Source organism: Myotis myotis, unplaced genomic scaffold (assembly GCF_014108235.1).
Source record: "Myotis myotis isolate mMyoMyo1 unplaced genomic scaffold, mMyoMyo1.p scaffold_m19_p_10, whole genome shotgun sequence".
In the NCBI taxonomy this organism is placed as follows: Eukaryota; Metazoa; Chordata; class Mammalia; order Chiroptera; family Vespertilionidae; genus Myotis; species Myotis myotis.
This window is the reverse complement of record NW_023416314.1, coordinates 40,271,712-40,288,525: the sequence shown is the minus strand read 5'-3', so window position 1 is coordinate 40,288,525 and position 16,814 is coordinate 40,271,712. Positions and strand designations below refer to the sequence as shown.

The 16,814-nt window shown below is 48.8% G+C and overlaps 1 protein-coding gene across 6 annotated transcripts in view; it reads right to left on the bottom strand.

Moving 5' to 3' along the window:
• ARAP1 (ArfGAP with RhoGAP domain, ankyrin repeat and PH domain 1) overlaps window positions 1-16,814 on the bottom strand; it is a 70,115-nt gene that overhangs the window by 30,975 nt on the left and 22,326 nt on the right. For 5 of the 6 annotated variants that reach the window (XR_004970389.1, XM_036325079.1, XM_036325081.1 and 2 more), the window contains exons 2-3: window positions 13,555-13,626; window positions 7,461-8,010 (exon numbers count right to left, since the gene is read on the bottom strand). Coding sequence is in view for 4 of the 6 variants with exons in the window: in XM_036325079.1 (XP_036180972.1) it covers window positions 7,461-7,981 (521 nt within the window). In the remaining 2 variants the exon portion in view is untranslated. Of the gene's footprint in view, window positions 1-3,173; window positions 3,483-7,460; window positions 8,011-13,554; window positions 13,627-16,814 lie in introns of those variants that run through there. The other variant, XM_036325083.1, reaches the window with a different exon arrangement.

Below are 16,814 nucleotides of genomic sequence, written 5' to 3'. Positions count from 1 at the left end.
GCAGCTGAGCCCAGCTGGAATGTTTCCCACTGACCGCTGACCCACAGACCGGAAGATCAGCCCCAACCCTAAGCATGTTCTTGCTCAGTGTCCGACTGGTACGCCTTTGCTCAAATGGCTCCCTCTTCCTCACTGCCCTCTCCCTACCATCTCTGTCCATGGAAAGCCCATCTGTACACAAAACGCAAACACAGCTCAACAGGCCTGGCCTCTAGGCAGCCTCCAAGATACCGATGCAGAGCTGCTTTCCCCCGGCCCCCACCCGTGGCTCCCCTGCTCTGTCAGCCCCTTTCTCCTCTATCCAAGTGACATGTGGACCCATCTGCTTTCCCCACTATGCCCATAGCAAGACTGGGCACTCATGGGCAGGGGCTGATCCACCCCAGCCTGGGCCCTCAGTCTATGTTTAAGGTTTGTCTTACTGGATTAGGGCAAATACACACAGCCTACTTCACACGTAGGGGTTGGGACACACGTGAGGGTCCCAAGCCAGAATGGGTAAGAGTAGGAGGACCATATAATTAGTTGCATACACCAGAACATTTCCGAGAGGCACTATTAACTATGTCATGCCAACAGATGTAAACAGGGCCTGCAGCAGAAAATGAGATGTGTGTGTGGTCGCTCTAGCTAACAGCGCTTTGGAGCCAGCAGACCTGGGCTGGAATCCCAGCTTGACCACTCAGCAGTCTGTGACCTCACAAAGCAGGTCACTTCACCTCCGAGCTTCAGTTTCCTCTCTGATCTGCTCCTGAGGTTACTGATCATTCAGTAAGGAGAGCCACCCCCACATGTCATCAGCACAACTCTCTCACCCTGGCTATGGCTGAAGGAGGCTCAGGCCCTACAGGTTGGGCCAGAAACCTACCTGCTTCATAGTCTCCTTCTCCCTCAGGGTGGCCCTTGACTCTCCCTTCATATCTTTCTGTCTACATCAGTCTCTGGCAAAAGGAACTAAGTCTCCCCATAGGGGCAGGTGGGCCGCAGAGCAGGGCAGTCTGAATATCTCAGGCTGGCCTTGAATTCATCCCCCACTCACATTCCAGCCACCCTTGACTGAGCTGCATTCCATAAATGCATACTTCCAGGTCTCTACATATGCTGTTCCTTCCACCTGGAATACCTTTCCCATCCAGCCACCTCCTACTCCTCCTTCAAGAAACCCAAATCATACATCCTCCTCCTCCACTTTGTGACTCTTCTTATGCCCCAAGCTGGGATGGGGCCCCATGGGGCTCCTCCAGCCTCCACGCTTCTAACCATTCAGTGCAGTTGTCAATGTCTGCTTCACTGAATGACAGAGAACCAAGGACCCAGGCCTACACCCAGTCCTATAGTCAGGACCTTCCCCCTAGAGTGTCACACAGGCCTTGGAGGGATCCAGGCCAATCCCAGCTCCTGGACTCTCACCAGCAGGGCCAAGAAGTAGGGTCAGGCCCAGCAATCTGAACACATTTGTCTCCTATCCTGACCCCCTTCCCACAAGAAGGCCTCCCCAGCTGCCCGCTTCCTCATTCGTTGGCTATGCAAGGCCAAGGCTTCAGTCCTATGCTTTTGCTTCCTCCACAGCTGCTCCTGTCCTTCCTTCTCCATTGAGACACAAAGGTCACCCCCTCCAGTCTGTGTTTGTTCTGGTTACTTCTGCTCAGGCCATAGCACAGAAAGCCCTTCCTGGCATTTCACTTGCTTAGATGTAATATCTTTAGCTTTTGCACATGCTGTGAGGCCCCTCAGGCCAATCCCTCTCCGTGCCACGGCATCACCCAACACGGAGGGGCACTTCAGTGAGTGTGCTGGGTGACTGAATAACCACCACCTCTCACTTCCAGGTCACTGGAGGAGGTCGGCAGCTTCCCACTCCTCCACAGAGCAGTGCCCAATTAACCTGGCATCCACCCTCAAAACTAAGGCTTCACCGAGCCCTTAACACTTCTTTCTGGAACAAGAGCTACCACTTGCTAAGTACCCACGATGTGCCAGGCATTCTGCTGGGGGCCTTTTTTTCATTTAATCCCCACAATGATCCAGATCATCAACTCCACTGTGCTCGGGATACACCTCCTCCTCCAAGAAGTCCACCCAATTGCCCCCCTCTCTAAGCTCACACAGCCTATTGTGCCTTCATGGCTCATCTACCACCAGGTCAACACTGAGCTTCCTCATAGGCCAGTCCTGCTGTATGGGCAGGAGGAGACACAGGCCTGGGTCCCATGGCAGCTGTACACGCTTCCCAGGCCTGGCCCTGTGCTGGCTCTAGAGGGGAGCAGGGGGAGGAAATTTAGCCCTCAGGGAGCTCACACTGTACTGAGCCTTTCCCCCGACCCCAACTGCCCAGCCCAGGGCTGGCCTGGCAGGAGAAAATGCAGATGTCTGCTGAGCCCTACGGAAGATGAGTCGAGGACAAAGGGCAGGGCTGGGTGCACGGACAAGACCTGGTTAGAAGCATCTCTACATCCCCAGTGGCCCAAGCACAGAGTTGTTGAGTTCATAAGAAAAACACAACAATTCGGGGGAGGGGAGGCCAGCCCTGCCCCCAACAACATAGGCACCCACCACACTACCAGTCCTAGAGGGAGGGATAAGAACCAGGCAACTAAATGCCAGTCTTTGGCAGGTCTCCCTATCACCCTGGACTCGGGGTGGGCGGGGGGTGGGGGGGGGAGAAGGGTATTCAGGTAGGAGCTGTCCAGAGTCACAGCACCCTTGAACTAGAACTTGAGAGAAGCCCACCTAAGCCTCCTGAGAGAATCCTCAGTGGGGTGTGGGGAGCTAGAACTAAGGAGATCAGCACCAGGTACCTAAAGGGCAGAGACCCCATAGAGAAGCAGTCCGTGTGGCCTAGCAAACAGGTACCATGGGCACCCGGTGGACCCAGGAGAGAGGCCCGTGGGGAGATGGAAAACTGGAAATCTCAAGGCAGAGGGAGGGAAGAGAAAAAAGGAGAGCAGGAAAGTGCAAAAAAAAAAAAAAAAAACCACCAGAAAATGTGGGAAAAGTGAAAGAATAATTTGAAAGAGGGGGGGGGGGGGGAATTGGGAGGAGAACACAACAGAAAAAAACAGCCCAGAAGAGACAGGCAGACAAACAGGGATTCCTGCCTTCCCAGGCCCTCAGGAGGAGCCTAACCACCCCCCTCTCCCCCCAAGCCCAGCCCAAGGCTGCCCCTTGCTCACCCTCAGATGCCTGCCGGTCCCGAGCCTGAGGACTCCCACAGCTCTGACCAGGCGGGACCAGCGTATGCTCAAGTGTGCTGTGTGCCTGCCCAGCCAGTCCGTGTCCAACCTGGGCTGGTCTCGCAGAGTTCTTGGCACCTGTTCCCTGGGTATGTCTGAAGCTAAATCTGGGTCCAGGTATGGCGCCTGTGATTTGTATCTCTGATCACTTGTCTGTGTGTGTGTTTCTGTGTATAACTGTGGAGTGAGTGCCTGTGTGTGTGTGTGTGTGTGTGTGTGTGTGTGTGTGTGTGTGTGTGTGTGTGTGTCTGCATCCAGCCCTGGCTTCCTGCTCTCTGCCTTCCCCACCCCTGCAGCCCTGGCCAAAACACACACTTCCTGAAAACACTAACTGAGAAAGAAAGAAAAGTCACCCAGAATCCCCTGGGGCAGACACTTCCTCCCCGCCCCAGTGCTCCCCCACCCCCCCGCCACACCCCCATCCCAAGCTGGAATGAGACAAACCACCCCAGTGCCATCTAGCAGGGACTTACTGTGTGGACACCCAGGAAGTCCTGGCCCTGGCTGGCCCCTCCCCACCCCACAAAGAAGCTCAGAGAAGCTGGGAAAGAGGCTCTTTGAAGGGAGCAAATTCTGCCACGGCAACAAGTGATCAGCCTTCAGGAGGATGGGGATTGGCTGAGCTGCAGGGCACAGGCAGGGGGCCTTGCAGTGTGACTGCAGCTGGCAGCTGCCCTCTCTTGGCAAATATTCCATCTTCCAAGGTATCTCCAGGCATCCGAGTATCAGAGGAAGAAACTGAGGCCCAGGTCAGTCCAGGAGAGACTCGGTGGCGTGGCCCTGGAACCCTGGATCAGAAATGAGCCCTCTGACATTCTCAGGGAAGCAGGCTCAGAGGGTTCACATCTATGAGACTTGGAGCTGGGTAGACTGGGGGGGAGCCCGGTAGACTGGGCCCCAGACCAGGAGCTGAGTCTGAATATCGGCTTCCATCTGCTGGGCTATGTAACTCTGAGCAAATCTCTCAGTATCTCTGGACTCATCAGGAGGTTCCCTATTACAGTTTTAAATAAGGTTAGGAGTACAGACCCTTTGGGGTAAAGTGGGGTCCTCCCAGGCCAAACAGAATACTGAGCCTGGTTCTAAGAGTCCTGGCCCAGCTGGGGCGAGGCAGAAGGGACCCCATCCCTGCTGGTTTTCTGCCTGTCCAAGACATCTGGGGTGGCATGAGTTGGGCGTTGGGAAGGGATCTAGGGTGGTGAGCTCAGGGCACTGAGGGCAACAGTAGAAGCTCATGTCGGCTTCTATTCACTCACACAACAGACGCTTTCTCAGGGCCAATTAGGCACCTGGCACTGTTCCAGATGATAGGGATTCAGCGATAAACAAAACCACAAGGCTCTCGGCCCTACAGCTGACATTCTAGTGGACTCTTCTTGACATCAGCCGCGCACACGTACACACACTGGCTCATACCTAACGGTACATTAATACTACACTTGCCAACTCGCCACCCACAGCATGAGCCCTCAAAAATGGACTTGGTATGCTGGAGTCCCCACCACGACAACATGCACAGGCACATGTATGTGCACAGGGCCCTGGTGAACTTGCAAGTCACCACTGAAATGGCATATTAAGATCACACATCATCCCCCTTAGAACCTGTGCGGATGTGTAAATACAGACACACTACCACCCTGAAACCTTGAACAAAGGAGTCACCATCTCAAGAATACACACATGCAGACCCAGCAGAAAACCCCAAGTTCTGCCAGGGAGCCTGATGATGAGCTGGAACCAGGCCAGAAATGTTCACAGGATCTGGTATAAAAGGCCCTAAGATTGAGAGAGTGAGATACCCATCACTGGAGGGTGCAAGCAAGATCAGGAAGCGGGGACTCCTGCAAGGGAGACAGGACAGGCCAGGTTGAGAAGCCTCCCACCATGCCTCTCACAGGAGCTGTGAGGGGATGGGGTAGCCAATCAGGGCCCATCCTGGTTCCTACCCTGCCTGGCCTTCGCCTGGCACACATACTTAAGGCTCAGCTGTCGTGAATTTTTCTACTAATGGGCTTCAATGACTTTGTACATCCTGGGAGCACTAGGACTACAGATGCCCACAATTCGGATCCGCTCACTACAAGGGGCCAGATTCCTAACCAAGGAAGCCTGGCGTCCCCCAGAGGTTGGCTAAGGGGTTAAGTTCAGACAGGCTCTGAGAGCAGGGGCTGTTACCCTGGGGAGTGCACAGGCTTTAGCTCTACCCAGCAAGTCTCCTGAACTCAGCTGTCAGCACCAGAAGGACCATTAAAAGCCAAGGAGGGGGAAACACACACAGAGAACAGCTCCTAATGGGAGTCACAAAGCTAGCTAGGCCTGCCTCCCAAGCAAAAATCCTGACCTCTACTCTCCCACTGTGGGTTTTGCCTCCTCAGCCTTTGTGAGCTCCTTGTAAACAGGGACCTATCTTCTGTCCTTGTTTACCCAATCCTATCCTCCACCCCCCACCCCCCTCACCCCCCCACCCCACCCCCGACAGGCAGACAGACAGACAGAAACACACACACGCCCTGATGACGGCATTAAAGAAAATAGAAATTACTCCTGCATGGAGGACGAGGGCCACTAGAGGGTGCAATGACACCAGGAAACACCAAGCCAGGCTCCTGGGGGACCCTAGTAGTGTCCCCAGCTGTATGAACCCAGGAAAGGCACAAACCCTTTTTATGCTTCTACCAATCAGACTTCAAAACAGCACAGTCCTAGCTTGCCTTCAAGACCCCTCATTCAGTGACTCTCTCTGGACAGGGAAAACTTCCCAGACCCTCCTCAGAGGGGCTCCCTGAGAATGTACTTGGCATGTATCCAGCCAGTTTTCCCCTCCCTTCTCTGAGGCTGCTTCTCTGCTTGAAAACGGGACACAAATCCCCCAGGCTTGCTGAAGAGCTCAAATGAGATCATGTAAGCAAAACACCCAGCACAGAGCCCAACAATAATAGGGACCAGGAGACCTTTCTCTGTGCATCTCTTCCTCCTCCAAGAAGCCTTCCCAGATTAGGCTGCTAGGTCCGAGGGCTACAATAAATCTCCATTACACCCCTGAACAAACAAACATCCAGCCCCAGCTGGGAATGCTCCCTCAGGCTGGGCGCCCCAGCAAAGGCAGGAAGCAAGGGCACATGTGAAGAATATTTAAATGGAACGTCCACAAAAATAGAAGGAAATTTAAGAAAACAAGGAGTACCAGGAGCCAGGGGAGAAAACAGTTCTGAGGAGGAAGGGCAAGTAGGATGAGGCCTAAGAAGCATCCCTCAGTGTCAAGGGGAGAGACAGAGCACAAGCACCAGACCCTGGGCCGTCCCTGCTCCCCCACACGCTCGTCACCCGAGGCTCCCGTTTCCTATACACACTACTTCCTGACTCCAGAACATAGCCTGACACCCCCCCACACACACACAGTATCTCATACTTACCAGGCCCCACCCTGAATTCTAGACTTCCTCCCACACTAACTGCTGTCCCTGGGTCCCCAGATAGTGATGGCACCGTTGTCCACCGAAGATGGAAACCTGGATGCTGTTGTGGCTCCCCATGTCCTCTCCACTCACACCCTGGCTGTCCTTAAGTCCTGTCCATTCCAGAAACATCTCACTCCAATCTGCCTACTTCTCTCACACTGTCAGTGGGGGGGGGGGGGGGGGGGGGGGGGGGCCCTCACCTGGCCCTGTGCCTCCTCCCCCATCAACCTCATCAGCAGCCAGATCCTTTTAGCATTCAGCTTTCATCAGATCATTCTGCTTCAAACCTTCCTGGCTGTCCACCTGGCCTTCACAGCACATCCCACCAGCACCATCCACAAGCCTCACCCTCACTCACCCAACAGTTAAGTACAGTGTCTGCCCAGAGCAACCTAGAAGGTGCTTCCCACCTGGGTTTTGCACATGCTGTTCCTCCACTGAAGTGCCTTTCTTACTGCAGTGCCAAAAGCCACAAACTGCCCTAACCGGTTTGGCTCAGTGGATAGAGCTTCGGCCTGCGGACTGAAAGGTCCCAGGTTCGATTCCGGTCAAGGGCATGTACCTGGGTTGCAGGCACATCCCCAGTAGGGGGTGTGCAGGAGGCAGCTGATCGATGTTTCTAACTCTCTATCCCTCTCTCTTCCTCTCTGTAAAAAATCAATAAAATATATATATTTTTAAAAAGCCACAAACTCCCCCTCCACCCTCTGGGATCCTCTGTGATCCTCTGCCCATGTACCTCCTTCCGTGGACAGCATCCACTCACCTCACGGGTGGACGGGGGGGCCCAGTGCGAGGGGGCACAGGTGGAACACTTAACTCTGCCAAATGCCGCTTGGCAGGCAGCGGGGGCAGCACAGGGGGCAGCGCAGGGTCTGGGACAGCTGTGGAAGGGGTAGAGAAGCAGGCAGGAGGAAGGCAGCTCCTCCGGGGTGGGATAGGTGGGGCAGTGGGTAGTCCCTCATCCTCTCTGGTCGTGGGCAGTGGCTCAGGTGGAGTGGTGGGTGAGGGTAGTGGGCGGAAGACATTACGCTTCCTGGGCACGGGCCGTGGGGTAGGGCGAGGTGCTGGGGCTGGAGGTGCATGGGCACGGAGCAGGCCAGCCAGGATGCGGCGGCGGTGGCCAGGAAGTTGTACACCCATGTCCACCAGGCGGGCATCGCTGAGGCCTTGGCAATCTGTGGCCCGCACCAGTCCATGATGCTCAAAGAGCACGGTGTACTGCTCCAGGTGCAGTGCCTGCAGCCACTCAGCCACTGACAGTGCTGCATCCCCAGCCTCTGTCATGGTTCCTGCCAGCAGGGCTCTGTCCAGACCTGGAATAGATAGATGGGCACAGGTCAGAGGCAGCAGCATGGCTGCCCAGGTGTAGCTCCCCAACCAGCCTCCTTCTGTGGCTCTCCCATGCCACGGGGTTGAGCTCTATCTTTGAGCTTTCTCCCCTATGCCGCATGTGCCAGGCAAGGCCAGGTACTGCCAGGTCTCTGAACACATAGGCTTTTCCCTCTACCTGAAACCAGGCACCCCACCCCTGTGGCTGCCTAACACCAAGTTCATGTCTCCTCTAGGGGGCCTTCCAGGACCTCCAGAAATGGTACCACCCTTCACCCCATCCACAGCCTCCGCCACAACTGCGAGGCTGGCCAATGATTGCGCATGCACGCACAGCGCACACAACACACACACACACACACACACATGCACACACTTCCTCCCTCTGCAAGACCTAGGTAAAGGCCCAATTCCTTCTGAGGCACCAGTTCCCAGCTGAGGACTAGGCCCAGGGGCTTAGCAAGTATGGGGGGATTGAAGGATACCAAGGACTGGTCCCCCAGCAGGCCTAGACTAGGGGTTGAGCCTCACCCCATCTGCATGCCCCTGGAGGAAGTAGAATGCCCAGGAGGCAAGTCAACCCAGCATCACACAGCCTGTGGGGTCCTCCCACTACCAAAGGGGAAAGGAGTAATGTATATAGGAAAGGCCATTCATTCATTTGTTCATTCAAAATAGTCTTGCACTGGGCAATGGGGACTCAGGTCCCATCCCTGAACTCAAGAGCTCCTGACCAGGTAAGAGCAAGAAATATTTGACGCAAAGAGATGATTAACAGATCAAACAGGAAAAGTCATCTGATTATCTCCACAGACACAAAAGAGGCATATGATAAAACTCAATACTCAGGGTACTTAAACAAATAAAAATCGTACTAAAATAAGAATAGATTGATACTTAACTAAAACAGACACCAGCATCTTGCTTAATGGAAAAACAATAGAAAAACTTCCTTTAAAGTCAGAAATGAGACAATGATATCCATTTCACTACTACTGTTATTATTGTTAATCACATTGCTCTGCAAGTTCTAGAGACTAAAAATAAATAAAAACTGGGAAGAAGGCCCTGGCCAGGTAGCTCAGTTAGCTAGAGTGTTGTCCCGATATACCAAGGTTGCAGGTTCAGATCCCTGGTCAGGGCACACACAAGAAGCAACCAATGAATGCATAAATAAGTGGAACAACAAATCGATGTTTCTCTCTCTCCCTTCCTAAGATCAATAAATAAAAATTTTAAAATAAATAAATAAAAGCTGGGAAGATATAAACAACCTATTAGTTACCAATAATATGAATTCTGAGTTGGAAAATCCAAGAAGCTCAACTGAGAAACTATTACAAAAAATAAATGAATTTAGTAATATGATTGGGTTCAAAAGTGATATAACAGAAATCGAAACTTATAAGCAATAACCAGGTTAAAACCAGGATGAAAGACCCCATTTACAATAGCATCACAAAATATAAACCACCAATAAACTTCATGAGAAATGGGCATGATCTGTAGGAGGTAAAATTTGGAGTGTTACTGAGAAGCGAAAAGAAGACCTGGACAAATGGAAAAATACAGTATGCTCCCAGACAGAAGACAGCATAAAGATAGAACTCTCTCTCATTTATAAATATGCACAACCCTGTAAGTACACATGGGATCTTTTATTTAGCTAGACAAGCTGACTTGAAAGTCCATGTGGAAAAACAAGCAAGCAGGAAGATCCAGAAAAATTTTGGAAGCAGAGGGTGAGGGAAAGGAAGAGTAAAGAGTAAGAATCAGCCTCACCACATATTAAAACATATAAAGTCATGGTTATTAAAATAGTACAGTCAGTCCTCCATATTTTCAATCCACTGTTGCAGAGAGCTGACTACATGCATTAATTAATCTATGCCACTTTAAATAAGAGACTAGCGCATCCGTGGATTTTGGTATCCACGGGACCCATTCCTCATGGATACCGAGGGATGACTGTACATGTTACCAGCATCTTGACAGATCAATTAAACAGAACAGAACATTTAAAAATAGACCCAACTACATATAAGAATTTAGTATACAATAAAAGGAATTCAAACTAGATGGATTATTAAGTTGTTGGGAGCAATCTAGAAACAAACTAAGTTGGACTCCTACCTCACTACTTACAATAGGACTAATTACAAAGGATCAAAGTTTTGATTATAAAAAAATAAAACCATAAAAGGATTTTAAAAATCATTGCAGAGAGCAAAAGCCTTTTGGAAATGATACAGACCTAGAAGAATAAAAAAAAAAGTGAAATATTCTACTATATAAAAATCAAACATTCCTGCATGATAAAAAAAAAAAAACACCCTAAGCAAAGCCAAAAGAGAAATGGCAAACTAGGAGATATCTGCCATTCACATCCCAAACACAGGACTAACTTTCCTAAAAACTAAAAAGCGCCTAAAATTAAGAGACAGGCCCAGGCGCCATGGCTCAGTGGTTGAGGTCAACCTATGAACCATGAGATCATGGTTCGATTCTGGCAGGGCACATGCGACCTCTATCCCCAGTAGGGAGTGTGCAGGAAGCAGCCAATCAATGATTTTCTCTCATCATTGATGTTACTATCTTTCTCTCCCTTCCTCTCTGAAATCAATAAAAATATTTTTTAAAAATAAAGAAACAGATCAATAACCTAAAAAAGAAAAATGGGCAAAGGATATGAACAGAGAAATTCACAGGAAGGGAAATATAAATGGTTCTTAAACAGGTGAAGAGAACACCTCCCCATACTCAGTGGTGAGAGGTGAGGCATTCCTCTCCTGGCAGGCTAGAATGCCTCTGGAAGGGCAAGGCCACAGCAGGGTGGAAACCCCAAGTACTGCTGCCCTTGATCCAGCCATTCTTAGACACTTATCCTGCAGTCTTACTGGCGCATATCCAAAGACATACAGAGACGGTTATGACTATACACTGTGAAAAATAACAAAAGGTTAGAAATAACCAAAGCATCCATAAGCCAGAGAATGGTTAACTAAATTATGCTGTAGTCATACAGTAGAATACCGAGCAACTGTACAAAAAGAGGAAACTCCTTCTTATCGATATGAGACCTCCAAGATATGTTAAGTGACGAAAGAACAATATAAAACAGTATATATAATGTTCTGCCTTTTATGTGAAAGAAAAACGAGGGAACAGATCAGTCTGCATCTACTAGTAAATGCAGAAAATATCTCTGAAAAGATACACAGGAGACTGGGTTGCCTAGACCCTCTGCACTAAGCCTGATTGCCTCTGAGAAAGAAAACCGAAGGCTGAAAGGCAAGGAGGGAGCAGATCGAAAGCCAGACTTCTCGGGACCTGACGCTTATCCAATTCAGATGTTTTCTTTTCTTTTTTTTTTTTTTAAAGGTGCTTTTTTAATGATTCGAACTTTTTTTTTTTTTAAATATATTTCTTTATTGATTTCAGAGAGGAAGGGAGAAGGAGAGAGAGATAGAAACATCAATGATGAGAGAGAATCATTGATTGGCTGCCTCCTGCACACCCCCCACTGGGGAACGAGCCCGCAACCCAGGCATGTGCCTTTGGCCGGAATCGAACCTGGGACCCTTCAGTCCGCAGGCCGACGCTCTATCCACTGAGCCAAGCCGGCTAGGGCCAGATGTTTTCTTTAAGAATACAAAATATCTTACTTATCATTTCACAATATATATAAATACTGAAACACTGTTGTATGCCTGAACCTAATATAATGTAGTGTGTCAATTATATCCCATTTAAAATTTTCTTTTAATTAAAAAAAAAAAACAAGAATATCTTACTTTTGTAAAAATGTACAAGAACACATGACCACGGGCACACACTGCCTGGGCCCCGCCCTGGGTCTTGGAAGGAGCCTGAAGATCAAGTTCCATCAACTCCCTGAGACCCACCTCTGGCTGATGGGGAGCCTTTCCACACCACAACTTTTCTCCCACCTAAAGTTTTAACTATGCAAATATTTTTTTAAAGGTTACTGAGGGACCAAAGAAAGACACAAACAGAAACACATTCAATGTCTTAGATAAGCCAGCTCTCAACATTATAAAGACATCGGTTCGTCCAGAATTAATTACACTATGGCTAGCACAATCCCAACTAAAATTACCCAGAGTCTAAAGTTAATATAAAATGGTACCAAAAATTTATTGCTAAGTGAAAAAGCAAGGTGCAGAAAAGTGTTTTATAATGTAAAACTGTTTCATAGGAAAATGTATATGAAAAAGTGCTCAACATCACTAGTTATCAGGGAAATGTAAATCAAAACCATAATGAGATAATCACCTCACACTTGGTAGAATGGCTATTATTAAAAAGGCAAGAAATGACAAGTGCTGGAGAAAAGGGAAACCCTGTACACTACTGGTAGGAATGTAAATTGGTGCAGCCACTATGGAAAAAAGTATGGAGGTTCCTTAAAAAGTTAAAAATAAGACTACCACATGACCCAGCAATTCCTCTTCTGGGTATTTACCCAAAAATATGGAAACACTTATTCGTGAAGGCATATGTACCCCTATGCTCACTGCAGCATTGTTTACAATCGCCAAGACATGGGAACAACCTATATGTCCATCATGGATGAATGGATAAAGATGTGGTAGATATGTACAATGGAATAGCACTCAATCATAAAAAACAGGAAGTATGCCATTTGTGACAACATGGATGAATCTTGAGAGTATTATGCTAAGTGCAGAAAGTCAGAAGAAAAAGCACAAAAACTGTTCGATTTCACTCATGTGAAACATAAAAAACGTAACACATGAACTAACAAAGCAAAGTCATAGGTACAGACAACAGAATGGTGGTTACCAGAGAAGAGGGTGTGGGGAGGGTGAATTGGGTAAAGCGGGGTCAAATATATGGTAATGGGTGGTGAGCATGCAATAGAGTATATAGATATCAAAACATAATGTACACCTGAAATTTAAGTAATTATAAACTAATTATATAGTTAACCAATGTTACCTCAATAAGTTTAAGAAAAAGGAAACACATATTTATATAGCACCCATATACACAAAAATACCTCTGGATGTGTTTGCAAGAAACTGCCTTTGCAGAGGAGTACTGGCAGCTTGGAGGACAAGAGAGGGAAAGTTACCTTTCACTAAATCCTCTGTATCTTTTTAATTTTGTGCCATTTTTCAAAAATATGAATACAGTTTAAAAGATAACGTGATCATCTGGGAATGAGAAAGATGGTAACTCGCCAGGCACAGAAGGGAATCCAATATGCAGATATACAGATACACACACCCACACACTCACACACACACACCCCACCCGCTGGTCCCTGTCCCCCCCCCCCCCCGCCCCCACCTTTCACAGCCCTCCTGGGAGGCTCTTCTCAAGGTCTCTGGGCCTCACCCTCTCTCTGCCTCTCAACCTCAGTTTTCAAAATGGACAATGGGACCTCAGGTCTTGCCTCCATGAAGCCTACTCCCTGACCTCAATATTGGGGCTCAGCCTGCCACACCCAGCCCCCTTCACCTCCCCATTTCCCGGCTCACCTGCTGGGCTGCCCAGGACACTGGTCCTCCCAGTTACTCTGAACAGCTGCTCATCTTGGCCTGAGGTGGGAGCTGCAAGGACAGGAACAGAAGAGAAAGTCATGAGGCTAGGCCACGTGGAACAGAGGGATGCCAGAAGGAGGAGGGGGAGATGAGAAGGGAACGGAGGATGAAGGGAAGAAGGCTGAGGAAGAAGGGGAGAGGGATAGGGAAAAGGAAAGAGAGGGAAGAAAGTGAGTTGGATTCAAAAGTAATATAACAGAAATCGACAGTTATAAGCAATAACCAGATAAAAACCAGAATGAAAGACCCCATTTACAATAGTATCACAAAATATAAAACGCCAATAAACTTCATGAGAAATGTGCAAGATCAGTAGGAGGGAAAACATTGAGCATTCCTGAGAAGCAAAAGGACACCTGAACAAATGGGAAGACATAGAAGAGGGTAGAAGAAGAGAAAGGAGAGGAGGGAATCACTTTTTATCTTTTAATACTCACCTGAGGATATTTTTTCCATTGACTTTTTTAGAGAGTGGAAGGGAGGGAGTGAAGGAGAGAGAGAGATGAGAAACACTGATGTGAGAGAGACACATCAATTGGTTGCCTCCTGCACACACTTGGCTGGGGATCGAACCTGCAACCCAGGTATGTGCCCTTGACCGGAATCCTTCGGTCTCCAGGCCAATGCTCTAACCAGTTAGCAACACCAGCCAGAGCCCTAATCACTTTTTATTAACTTACTTAATCCTCACAGCAACCTTATGAAATATATACTTCATACTTTAAGATGAAGAAGCGGACGAGGCACAGAGAAATTAAATAACTTGCCCAAAGTCACACAGCTAGGAAAAGGGCAGCTTGAATATAGTATAGACAAGACAGTAGCCGGTAGCAGCCACATATGGCTACTGAACACTCAAGATGTGGCTGCGTAATGAAGTGTGCTGCATTAAATACACACTGGGTTTTGAAGACTTAGTACAAAAAGCAAGAATATAAATATATCATCGGGGAGAAAGGGGAACCTATGTAATATTTTCAACAATAAAGATTTTTTTTAAAGAATATAAATATCTCAATAAATTTCTATTTATTACGTAATAGGATTGCTATACTATTTTGGCTATTTGAATAAAGTATATTATTAACTTCATGTTATTTGAATAAAGTATATTATTAACTTCATGTTTCTTTTTAATGTGCACCAGAAAAAGTTAAATTGCACTTATAGCTCAAATTATATTTCTGTTGGATAGTGCAGCTGTAGACTCTCCACCTCGCTGCTCACTGCCTCTCACAAAGTGATGATGAACATTAACTGAGCCCCTGCTCTACAGGTTGGGCCATATTCTAAGGCTTCAACATGGATTGATTGGTAATGATCCCAACCACCCTAAGGGAATGACCAGGGCTGGAAAACAGGAACCCACTTCTGTCTCTGCAAAGGGCCCAACCCCATCTTGGGCCTCTCTCAAGTTCCTATTCCTACACTAAAGGCTTCACATCAAGGTCCGGCTCTAGGACTTCACACTCACAACCTTCTAGGACAGCTTCATTCAGGGCACTGGACGCATGAGCCAGACCTCAAACCTGCCCTACAGGAACCTCAGGCTGGAGGGGGTCAGGTAACACCCAGCCAGTGGAAACAGCTTACATGTCCCTCACCAGGCCAGGGGTCACGGAAGGCTTCCTGGAGGAGGCAGCTCCTTTTAAAAAAAAAGTTTAGAGCAGTACCTTGCTGAGCCATGCTAGAGCCTGAGGCAAAGAAAGAATCGCCAATACTGAACCTCTTTATTTAAAATTTGGATATTTTGCCCGGCTGGCATGGCTCAGTGCTTGAGCCTTGATTTATGAACCAGGAGGTCACAATTTGATTCCCAGTCAGGGCAGGTCAGGGCACATGTCCAGGTTGCGGACTCAGTCCCCAGTGTGGGGCATGCAGGAGGCAGCCAATGAATGGTTCTCTCTCATCATTGATGTTTCTATCTCTTTCTCCCTCTTCTTTCCTCTCTGAAATCAATAAAAATATACTTAATAAAATTTGGATATTTGTTTTATCTTGGACTTTTTCACTAATATTGCTTTTTAAAAATACATTATTTATCTTGATTTCTTAACTTTTTACGCACCCCCCCTCATTTTGCACTAAAGGCAAGTGCCTCATTTGCTCCACCCTAATCCTGAAACATCCCCCGCCCCAGGTTTAAGCCCTTCAGCTGCTATGACATATGACAAATCATTGAGTTTCCACCCCCAGGAAACAGGGACCAGGGCAGAGGGGAGCGTCATCCTGTTGCGACAACATAGCTAAAAGCTGGGGGGTTCCCCTCCTTTCCCACCCAAAGACCCAACTCAGGTTTCAACACCCCACCACTCCACCCTGCCCCTGCTTCTCCCTGTCTCCCTCCAGCACCTCTCTGCTGTGCCAACCCCCATCCCACCCCTGCTCAGAGCCCTTCTGTGTTCCCCGTGCCCTCAAGTTCAGCTGCTTGGCCTGTCATAGGACCTACTCCAGCCCTGACGTTTACAGATGAAGAAACAAACACCCACAGGGAGGAAGTGACTTGCCCAAGTTGCCCGTGACATGCCCTGAGCCCCAGCCAGCTGGGCTGGCCCACAACTGCCTCCACTTCACTTTTTTGCATCAGGCACCAGCTTGGCACTGGGAGCCCCCCAAATTTTCCCCACTTTCAGGCACTGATTCCAGACTGCCTCCTCCGCAGTTAGTCAGACCTAGGGCAGGACAGCCTTGAAGGTCCTACGCCTTCTGCACTCCAAGCTCCTAGACCACCCTCAGGCTCTTAGGCTTTGGAAACTGGGCCATGCAGCTCAGAACTGCTTCTGCTCTATCTTCGGTTGTTCCATTGGTGGGGGTCCATCTCCACCCAACCTACAACCTGACCTGGGGTGCCCTTGTAAGTCTACACCCCTTCTTGTGCCCCTTGCCCTCCACTATAGAGCTCATGACCTAACTAGGTTCACAGGGCACTCAGTCCAGAGGTAAGTAAGGGTCATCTGGAATCTCTAATTCTTGGCGGCCAGTCCTTTTTTAGGTCTGGCCTGAGTCCCTCTTACTGAAGCAAAAGCTGTGACCCTTCTGTCCTCTACCATTTCAACCCCCGAGGGCAGAGTTAAAATCTCACTGCTCCTTCTCTGACCCAGCCCAGCATCTCCCCCGCGCCATCCCTGGCCACTACTGACGAGGGGCACCAATTCCGACAATCTAGCAGGAAAGTGGCCCAGAGCTCAAGGACAGGT